The 12,153-nt window shown below is 30.6% G+C and overlaps 1 protein-coding gene across 1 annotated transcript; it reads right to left on the reverse strand.

Moving 5' to 3' along the window:
* Nucleotides 1-408: 408 nt before the first annotated feature.
* Nucleotides 409-10,525, reverse strand: LOC124530756. Its single transcript, XM_047105023.1, has 9 exons — nt 10,428-10,525; nt 4,235-4,326; nt 3,938-3,999; nt 3,492-3,601; nt 2,951-3,030; nt 2,795-2,868; nt 2,149-2,308; nt 1,769-1,878; nt 409-1,011 (listed from the first exon to the last, which is right to left on the reverse strand). Exons 1-9 carry the CDS (start codon nt 10,440-10,442, stop codon nt 902-904), a joined length of 813 nt encoding a protein of 270 aa, XP_046960979.1. The 5' UTR covers nt 10,443-10,525; the 3' UTR covers nt 409-901.
* Nucleotides 10,526-12,153: the final 1,628 nt, after the last annotated feature.

The following is a 12,153-nucleotide window of genomic DNA, read 5'->3' on the forward strand; positions in this document are numbered from 1 at the left end:
AGACAGACAGACAGACAGACAGAACATTGTAAAAAATGTTATTTGGTATATGTACCGTGTATAAATATAACTATATGCAATGAGTAAAAAAGGGTTATTTTAATTTTACAAACAGACACTCCAATTATATTATATGTATAGATAAATATATATATGTACTCCAATTATATTATATGTAATACTAGCTGAACGGTTTCGCACGAGTGCAATTCAGTTTCTGATGAAAATACTTCAAAAATTTGCATATACAATGCATAACCAATTTTCTTCATGAAAATTTCTTGCCACGAGGGTATTTTTACAATACGGGGAATGATTTTGTTATTTTGCATTGGATATATTTACTATTTTATTATATTAGGGAAGATTTTACACAATTTTGTAATTTGATAAATAAAACAACAGATCTAAATTTACAAATTTATTAATAATACATTCAGGTACGAAAAACTTATTTCTCATATTATGAAGAATTTAGTTCACAAGAACAGAAAGTTTATTTAAAGAGTTATAAATAATCATTAATACAGAATTATTTTAATACTTTTAAGGTTCGTTTTTCGTCTTCTGTACATAAACCGAAGTTGTGATTAACGGATATGTGCTTCTAGGACAACCTAGTAAGTTATCATTAAGGTCATTGGTATTTTGTGGTGTCATCACGTTTAAATAGTAGAAGCTTTAGTAGACATAATTGCATATTGTAGTTGCTCTTTTATCTTCAGATAATCTTTACTTAATATACAATAAAAATAATTTATTGTATATAAATACAATAAATTATTTTGAAATTTTTATGTTCTTTATTATTATTATCATTTTGAAAATAGAAGAATTGTTCTGATGAAAGATGAATAAAATTAAATAAAAAATCTTTGGACAAATTGAAAGCTAAAACAATCTATGCCTTGTTTTTAACTTGGGCTGATGATGGCTTTGTATTTTGAAGATGCTCTTTGGATTCCATTGTTACCTGACTGGCACTTTTGGGCTCAGCCTTCGATGAATTTTCTGAAACAAAAATAACAATTAATAAAACTAGCTTACTTCCATTATCATATTGCTGTTAATCTCTGCATACTATAAAACAAAGTCGCCGTCTGTACGCTTAGATCTTATAAACTACGCAACGGATTTAAATATAGTTTTGAAAAAATACAAAATGAATAATGATTCTAGGATTATGTTTATATGTATAATATAGCATATTATACACGAAAATTCGAGAAATTCAACTTTCATAGAACTTTCAAGGAAATGAAAATGTTTTTTTTTTTTGTCAGGTTTTGTCCATATTTGGTGATTCACGTAAATTTACAACATACAATCATTTTTAATATTATACGATACGTCATTATTATAATTTAATGGTTAAAAATATTTAAAAGCTAAATGTCATTCATATTATAAAATTAACGCATGTAAGTACATCATGTTTGAAGTATTTTTAATGGTTAAATTTCATGCGTGCAGAGAGAATGCAGAAAGACAACGTGATGGACGCTACATAGTAGTAATTTTTAGGATATGATAATAGCTGATTACACTAAAAATTGTTCTTCTGAAATATATTATGTATTTTGTCACATTTATAGTTATTTATAGTTTAATAATCAGATGCCTAATAAAATTATTACATTTTCTAAATTTATTAGAGTTAGCGTAGCGAAGTTACGTTTAGCGTTTGTAGCGAATATATTTCATAGGGATTGATTTCTTAACATAGCTGCTTTAAGTGATTATTATTGGTTAAAGGAATTATACAAACCATTGTTCTGTCGACCTTCATTGGTTTGTTGAATTTGTCCTTGCAAAGAGACGAGTTGTGAGAGTCGCAGAGCTCCAGGCACTACACCTGGTTGATGGTTTGTTACTGGCCTGCAATTTATATGAAATTAAGAAAATAAAATTTGTAAATGTACCATTGCTGGCTCTCTTCAGTACATGAGAAAGTTGAACGATATATACACAGCAGTGTTTTATCTGTTTCATTCCAGTTTCGTCTAATGATTTCCTTTACTGTCACGAGATTTAAAATAAAGACAAATTATTCAAAAGTACTTTCGAGAAATAAAACTTACTATTTTGGTTAAGATTAACGTATTGTATGTGGATTCCTCGGCTTTTGCCTGTTGTGCGGAAACTTACTGATAGGCGATGATTGGTGCTTGATATCCAAAGTTGAATGGTTGGTTGCCAAAAGGAACTGCCAAATTTGGATTCGCTTGAACACCCGGGACGCCAGGTTGATAACCATTTACCGGAGAACCTCGGCCAGACGGATCAAGTAGGACAGGGTTCTGGTAACCTGATACAAAATGTTGAATCTTAAACATAGTCTAGTAGATATGATAGTTTGATTACATTATTGTCTTTTCATACAACAGTTGAACTCTAATCTTGCAACTTTTAGGATTCCTTACAAAATACGTATAATTTTCTCAAAATGTCGTTAACATCTACAGTTTATCGCAATTAATGTTGTCTTAAATTTTCGCGATTATTACACATTTCAATAAAACTAGTTATAACGGATTTTAATCGCGTATATTAATTATTTTGAACTTTACAGCGTTCGTGTTCACGGGTAGACAGTCTACCCGTGACCACGAACGCTGTAAAGTGCTCGATACGTCGGGATGTCCAAAATAATTAATATACGCGATTAAAATCCGTTATAACTAGTTTTATTTAAATTTATCGCAATTGCCAATTTTGTTTTTGACGCAGCTTATACGTCAATCAATCTATATCTAGGCAACTAATTTTCGATATTAACTAGATATTATATTACCAGGATACCCTGCGTTTGTTTGAGGCGCTGCTGCTACAACATATACAGGCTGGTAACCACCAACAGTACCAGGTCTGTGAAAAAAAGTTATATTTTACAGATAATTATTTTTTTTATTGCAAAATTTATTTAGCAAAAAGTAATTCATTTACCAACCTAAATCCAGGAACAGGCATGTGAACGATAAACACTCTTTGTCCAGGAATCAAACCTGGTAAATTAGGTGCAACTGGGTTCTAAAAAAAGGGAAAAAGAACATATAAAGAGTAAAGTTAAGTATATTCATCAACTCATTCATTATTATATAATATATATAGCGGGCGCTCTTAATAGAAATGTATTTTTATAGATTTGTCCTGTATGTATACCTAGAGCACTCATTCGATTGTTATGAAAGTTATGTGTGTTTTTCTGCGTACATTCGAGAAAATTACTAGTTCACAAAAAAGTAGCATTTTGACTTTATAGGTGTAGATTTTCCCATAAATAACCTTCCGCTCATGCTTGCATGCAAAGCAGTATCCTAGTTAATGTATTGACTAATTTAAATAGGCAGGTGTTTTTTGACTTGATCGTTATTTTGCTATTTTAATTTCGCAGGTGTCATTTTAGCGTAAGTACTATATTGCTAATTTAAATTAGCAGGCGCTTTTAAAAATACTAGTGTCAAGTGGCACACGTATGTGGCGTCATTTACCTGTTGTGGTGGTTGCTGGGGTTGCTGTGCTCCTGGTATTAATTCAACTTCGCTGTCAGGTTCTAGCGTCTCGAGGCGTGCTGGGGCACTATTATGTGAGTTAGTGTTAACTGAAACAATAATGAAGTTATCATTGAATGGTCTTTAGTTAAAGCATATTTTGCGATTTTCTATAAAAGTAACAAGTGAGTTTCTTGCCGGTTCTTCTCGGTAGAGTTTACTTTCCGAATGTGATAGTTTCACTTAATATACGAATACTTTCACTTAATAAGCCTAAACGAATAAAGTATATTTTGATTTTGATTGACACTGGTCGCTTGTCTTTGTGGGTTTGAGCGATAAGCTTGATGGAGTAAATTTGGCTTTTATTACTTATCTGATGAAAAAGTTTATATAAAAAAGGTTTTATATAAATATAGTACATATGACGTAGCTTATGATCTCACCTTGTTTTTGTTCTTGTTCGTAGAAGTTTCTCACCTCAGGATTATCTAAATAATAATCCAGTCTGAAACAATTTGAAAATATCAGGATTTCAATGAACTCTGTCATATATATATTTTTATTTTATGAATTAGATTTAGTGTTAGATTTAGATTTAGTGAAGTAGAAAATTATTTAGTTTTGGATTCATTATCAAGATATTCGAGATAAAAGAGTATTGAATATCAATACAATCAAGACATGGCTTGAAATTCGTTTGCTATAGTTGATGCATGCATTATAGAAATCTATCAACTCACTGATTTATTTGCTGATACTGCGAAGGTTGTGGATAGAGTCTTGACGATGACTGCGGGGCTGCGCTAGCCGCGTACAGCGAAACGATAAAAAACTAAAGAAAACAAAAATAATCCATTCAAAATATTATTACTTACATGTTATATAACCGAAATTTTCCACGAAAAATAACGGCATTGGTATCTTGAGTTCAATTTCGGTTAATACCAAAATAAATGACAAAACTAGAGAGATCTATTCAATACTGATCTTTGAGAAATTTGTTTAGTTTTAATTATTTTATACTATACTTTTAATCTTAGTTTTTAGTTGAGCGTTCATAGCAAGTGTCGTTTTTAACTCTCGTAATGCCATGATCATAATGACATAATCCGTAAGTAAAAATGGCGTAAGATCCGAAGCTAGCTCATACATTAATTTACGTGCGTACTTGGTAGGCATAGCTAAAGGTGATAAAATGCTTAATAGCCATTGACAATGCTAATCGCATTTAGAAGGTTAAGCAGCTGGAAGGAAATCAAGAAAAAACTTTTTGGATAATCTCCTGGAAATACTTTGTTAAGGTTAAAAGTAAAAAGGATTTATATTTATACTATATATTTGATACTTCATTTTTAATATACCTACTTAATAATAAAGACTTTATTTACGTTTGTTTGTTAATATAAACATGAGTTTTATTCTCATACGCACGAAATTTACAGTAAAACTTTTGTGTTTAAAAAAAGATCTACTAATTATTCTGTATAAAGAACAATTATTTACTGTAGATATATATTTATGGTATACAAAAAGTATTCATGAAGAACTTTCAGCGTTGGTAGCTCGTTGAACCAATGGCCTTGGGGCAGACAAGTTTCGAAAAGCGACCACTAAACGAAAAACGCAGTGTGGGTATGTCACAAGGTAAACTAACAATCTGGTGAGGGTCACGGGAAGCCACTGGACAGAATTTTGTGGAGACTTTTGGGGGAGTCCTTTGTCCAATAGTGAACGTCTTCAAGCTGAGATGATATGAAAAATCATAGGGTTGGGCGATAAACTTGACTTTTACTATAATTTATGTATAGATTTGTGTGTTGTAAAAAATATTGGTTTCATTTATGGAGTATTGAAATGAGAGTCACGTTAAAATGATTATACAAAATACAATCTTAACTAATGCTTGTAGTATGTTTGTAGTTTGATATACTTACTATGTTAATGTTTACGTGGGAAATATATTTTGCGTATGTCAGCGTTATTTTCCAACCCCTTTGTTAGATCACAATCGATGACAGATGATTTAAATAGAATTTAATTAACATTGGCATTCGTTGCTTTAATCAATACGTAATGATACGAATAAATTTGCAATCATTAATGATAATTTTGTTTGTTTGAGGATATTTTTAATTCTGATGACAGTTAATAGTTATCGAATGATTTGTTGCTGGCTAAAATGTAAGCATGTTAAGCATGTTATCATCGGTGATACAAATGTAAATGAATTGAATGAAAAAGAAATAAGTTAAGTTCAATTTTTTGTAGATCCTAAGTGGATCATAAAATATTTTGTACAGCACTTCATAAAAAATTGCCTTCAGGTAAGCGGGCGAGAAAAGTGACATTTTGCTCGGAAAGCTAGATTCATAATGTGTACACGCGATTTGTTTTTATATTTCTTATTCGACACATAAATTCTTGGAAAAGAAAAAATAAATAATATGTAATGCCTCATTAAAGCAGCAGATTGTAAACATTATTTAGTCATATTACAAAACTGCGGAAGGAAAACAGTAATAAGTTAATCATCAAATACTTTGTTTATTGAAATAACTGGTCACAGCACATGGTTTTACTCGCTGTTTTATTCATATATATTCATTTATGACTAAAACAGCGAGTAAAAGCATGTCCACTTAATGGACAATCTCTTGACTTCTCAATTATAATATAACTAATAAGCTTGTGGCACCTACCCAGAAGGGTTTGCACAAGTTAATTACTTTTTCTTTGTTGTTTTGTTCTAGAATTAAATAAAGAAGGAATCTAACTTCTTCGATCCTATTGGGGTTGCGTTTAATATTTCTAGAGCATTAAACTACCTAAAGATATTTAAAACGCAAAGCGTGGATATTTTCACTTTTATATTATAGTTAGTTTATTTATTTTTTATTATGTTGCAGCATCAGATAAATTAAATATTTTAATTGATATCACTTAGTTTAGAGATTTGATTCTGGATGGCCAGTGAGAATCATGTTAGAGAAAGTAGAAATGTCAGCTGTCATATGACAGATGGTGTCACGGCTTATAGAATATAGTAAAAATCAATATACAAATCCAGCTTTAGATTTGTTGAATTATTTCGTGAATATGTATGTCGAAAATGATGACTCCGAACTAAACAATCTTGACGGCTCCCTGTCATACATATATAAGTGATCACAAAAATACTTTAACACCTCGCCTCATTGCCTCCACTGGTGGTGGCTGGTTCGTTTTTTGCCCAGAGGACCGAAATTGCGATTCAACGGGGTAATGCTGCTAGATTCTTACCACCATTCCACGCGGTCAAGATTTATACAGTAACTAGTTTTATTTCATATTTGTATATATTTAAGCATTTAATGTTAATAATTCTTATGTTAATAAAAATACTATAACCTTTTTGTCATTTATATATTTACTAACGTCGATTTTTGAGCAATACATCCCATTTAGCAACAGCAATTTGAAGCGACGGAAGGAAGACAGTGCGCTTGGTATATTAGCATGTAACTCTGGTGCCAACCTTAACCCACTTGCGTGCCAATGGCTCGTAAACGTGGACATGAATGACATAATATATCGTATAACGATTGAAATGGGTGCGAATGTTGCTTGGAATAAGGAGTGATTTGCACTGTTCGTTTTTAACGACAAAATAATTGTTTAAAAGTAGCCAAGATGTACACTTTGATAAATATAAATATATTTCAATACGAATAATGAAGGTTATGGCTTTTATTTTATTGTTGCCTAATTGACTCTGAAAATCTATTGCAATTTATCAAATGACTGATTAACTTCAACATAACAACAAAGAAAAAGTAATTAACTTGTGAAAACCCTTCTGGGTAGGTGCCACCAGCTTATCAGGTATTCTGTTCGGAAGGATGAGTGCACTTTTGTGTATAATCAAATGACTGAATAGCTTGTAAGTAATTAAATTGTTTACTAGCTATCAACTTATAAATAATAATTTTATATGTACTCGAAAATGTATTATGATATATGTGAATTTTTAATTCAATATAAGACTAATTCGTAATTTCCAACAAAGGTGATGTATCACTGGTGGGTAAATGGACATCCCCTTTCAAATTTTTTCCGCACTCATACTGTTCAATACACCAATGAACTTGTATGTGACTCATGAAATGTTGAAAACGGGATGATTCTACTAACAATTTGTCACTTTATTGTAAACGAAACGTTATTATTGTCGTTCAACTATTTTCCTAAAAAGGAAAGTAAAAGTTAAAAGAAATACTAGAATTGCCCTTCAATTACCATTAAGTTGCGGTAGGAATAGAATTGGTAAATTATCATAACATATGATAATAGAAGCGACCCCTGATTTTGTATGCATATATTATTTATGTTTATAATTATTAAGGTCCTATTTCATTTCCTCCTAATTCACGATTGTGGACGTCGATGTAATAACATTAGGAAATTTAGCTATCACATTATTGCGTTTCAGATTTAACGCGTAAGATTAAACGTGCATAATATTTAAGATAACGTCCGTTTGTATGACGAACCCTGATACCGTATTTTGTGAAACAAAAACACACGTAATGGGTACATTCAACCTAAATGTAAGTAGTTGACAAATGTCGTTCCGGTACTTTTTTAAGTTTCATATAATAATGACTACAAACAGTGGATATTTATATTAGGATATTAGTTTGTTTTCAATATGAAACGTATAATATCCTCCAATAAAAGATATGATCACTTTTATTTCCTAATTAAGCTCAACTTAAAATCATAATTGCGGAGAATACTCCTATAGGTGTATCTACATACATTAAAAAGATCATGGAAAAGTTTGGGTATTTTGGTACAATTCTTTAAATGTTAGAATTATATAAACCATAAAATTTTCAGAGATTTATCCATCCTTTCGACTTTGCTCTTTAAGAATAAGATTTTTTTGAGGTAGGAGGAGTTACAATCGAAACTGTCACTATAGTTTTTCGCCTCGTCCGCGTGGTTGGGTCACTAATCCGCTAACCATCCATCATCAAACAAACAAGCAATACTTTATATTGTGTTCCGGTTTGAAAGGCAAATGAACCGGCGTAGCAACATACGCAAAAATCCATTAGCCAATCCCATGGTTCAATTGGACCAACCATTGGATCCAATTTGTCTAAGATTTTTGCGAGAAGAGATACGATAAGTGTTTTATATTCCTCGCAGTACCAGAGTCTAAATTTAATTTAAATGGTAATGTTGGATACATTTACTAGTCCTTTTGAAAATACTTAAGTCTTAATCAAGAAAATTAATGTATATTTATCTAAGGTATTATTTATTTTTTTATTTTATTTGGTTTATAATTGGTAGTATGGTGGAATAATAATAATAATTAATCCTGTTTATCTTAATATTTTTGGAAAAAAATAATCATACTTGCTCTTTAAACTTCTCACTTACTCAACGAACAATAGCACTGCAATAAGCGTGTTAGTAATGAAACCGTGTCCACATCTCGTATTATGTAACAGGTATTTATGTCTTTAGTAAGGATTTCAAATACTAAGTGACCAACGAGGCGAGTTCCCATCACAAGCGCCATAATTACGGGTGAGGCAAGGGTTATGTGGGACAGTTTGTAACGATACCTTCAAACATTGAATGTCGTAGAAGTGGTATGCGACATTGGAGTACATGCGAAATTAGTCCCTTTTAATTCCAATTATAAAATTCCTTTTTCTTTTACAACAACATGATGTACGTTTTGAAGATTCGGATGAAAAAGAAAAGTTTGACAGATTTTTTTTTAATATTCAATACAAATATTGTATTGTATTCCACATGTAGCCAGACACCTCAGTAAGAATAGAATGATCTTTCCCCACACTACATAAATAAATTTAGGTAAAAAAAAAATACATTGCTTAGCGAAGACGTGTTATTCTTGTTTAGCCGTAATAAAAAAATAGAAATAAATTGATAATATTTTATGCATTAAGGTTTTATTTTAAATATAAAATAATAATTTACTCTTATTTTACTATGATACTTTAACATTTGGAGTCCAACCACTTTTAAAAATACAACTGAGCATTACCATATCCATAATTGCATAGATTCTATGCAATATATAGAGTATGAATAAGAAAGTTAAATAAATAGTCGTCATTTAGTCACGGTTTTGTTAGGATTGCCTAAACATATAATTTTCTTTATAATGTGTCGTATTATATCACCCTTTTACGACAGTAACACAAAACCCTTATACTGTATATAATAATATGTTTTATTTTATTCTGTAACTTTAATAACTTTTATCCATATATATATATATATATGGGATATACGAATTCTAAAGCCACATAAAAGTTATTAAAGTTACAGAATAAAATAAAACATATTATTTTAATATATACCAATACTTATATATTGAAATGATATGTTGAATAACGATAAGAAATATGCTACATTTGGAGTAGTCAGGGCGGTAACACGCGGTCGGAAGCTACTTTGAATTAAACTTCACTTGCTAATCCTAGATTTGTTATAAGTTTTTTTTTTATTTTATATTAAAATTAACTTGATAAAAATATATATTTATCAAATAACACAATACAATTTTAACAAAAAAAAACTCACTCTCATACAGACAAATAACACAAAACCGACTCTAATAATTTAAAAATACGAGTATACTATAAAGTTGGAAATAAAATGAATCTTTTATAAATGTATTGAGTTTTTCGCCGGTTCTTCTCAGGTCTACAGTATGCCTTTCCGATCCGGTAGTAGATTTTTGACAATTAATAACTATATACTAAGTGTGATAATTCCATATCCAAGAAATATTTTGAGTCTTGACATTAGTCCACATTCTGAATAATAATGGAAATATTATTCTAACCGAAATGGAAGTAACATTTGCTATGAATAACTACTTTTATGAAAAAAAAATTGACTTACAAAAAATATCGCCATATTGTCACTACACTCAAGGAAAACACCTGCGCAAGAGACGCTAGGGAAATGCGCCTGTACTTGCTGCCGTCTCTTTATATTAAGTTGCGTGTGCGCAGGGTTGCAGATATGCCCCGCTGGTTTTTCCTTCACCGCCTCCTTACCATAATATGGGTATTGAAATTGATTTGAGTAATTGTATGTTTTTATATACAATATTGACGGATCAATATTTTATTTACAATTTAATTTTATTCCTTTAACGTGAATACCTACAAAAAAAAATTAAATTATATTTATCATATTATAAATATGTATCAAAGAAAAACTCAGTTGCGAAGAGATTATTGGCAACTCTGTATATGTATATACATACATAGGCTATGTTCAGTTCCACCTTAATGAATGCCATCGATACCTACTATGTTTTGCTATGTTCTAGTTCGAATCATGAGAGTGGGTCAGTGAATTACAGGTGCAAAAGATGAAGATTTTAGATTTTATGGTTGGTGGCACAATGTTGCAGACTTCTTGCATCGTCAATGTCTATGGGCTGGGTGACCATTTACCATCGACTAGCGCTATGGTTTCTTTCAATTAATAAATTAAAAAAAGAGATTACGTAAATATCCATATTATCGTAGATATGTCTATTCTGGCCTATTTATTAATTATATTTATATTTAACATAACTAAAATGAGTTTTTTTAACATCAGTCAAGTCTGAGATGGCCCAGTGGTTAGAACGCGTGCATCTTAACTGATGATTGCGGGTTCAAATCCAGGCAAGCACCGCTATATGTATGTGCTTAATTTGTGTTTATAAAAACTATATGTAACTAATTTCATCGAAATTCTACCAACCAGCATTCGAACAGCGTGGTGGAATATGTTCCCAGAACTCTCCTTAATGGAAGACGAGGCCTTATCCCAGCTGTGGGAAATTTACAGGCTGTTGCTTTTGCTTTGTTTTGCTTTAAGTAAAAACTAGAAGAGCTCATTGTAGTTTTCTTCTTTACAACAGTTGTAAAAAATGTAGATTTGATTGTGATTAAATTCAAAAGATAAATCAATTATATGCCGGAAGAAAATCCTGTGATTATAATAATTGGCACACATCCAACTAATCGCTTCTGCACAAAAGAAACGACTTTAATGTGTAATCGACAGATTTATTGTTATGATAATAGTAACCCCACGATATTCGCCTAGCACTGGACGGAGGATTGGTGAGAGGATTCGAATTTATTGGTTGTTGAATGATTTTATAAAGATAACCAACATAATTTGGACTATGTCTACATAAATACCAAACCATCAATGATCAAAATTATACGAATTATTAAAAAAATCCCTCATCTCAACAGGTTATTCTAATTCATTTTAAATGCAGCCTCATAAAAATCGATCCTGACATGGATAACTATCTCATCTATTATTTTTATTTATTTATAGGAATTACGTATGCTGACTAGTACACCGAGAACACACTAGCTTGAAAAAAAAAAACATAAAAAAGGTCTTAATTTTCTCGTCATAATGAATTCATGTCCTACATTAAATCTTGTATTTTATTTTTTATATGTATAAATTTAAGAGCAATTCATAAAATAATATATTTTATCAAAATTATTGATAATTTTATATACAATATATGATATAACATTTATAAATGTATACAATTAATTTCATAAATTTTCGGAAAAAATAAAATGAAATAAAAAAAATAAAC

This window comes from Vanessa cardui, chromosome 6 (assembly GCF_905220365.1).
Source record: "Vanessa cardui chromosome 6, ilVanCard2.1, whole genome shotgun sequence".
Classification (NCBI taxonomy): Eukaryota; Metazoa; Arthropoda; class Insecta; order Lepidoptera; family Nymphalidae; genus Vanessa; species Vanessa cardui.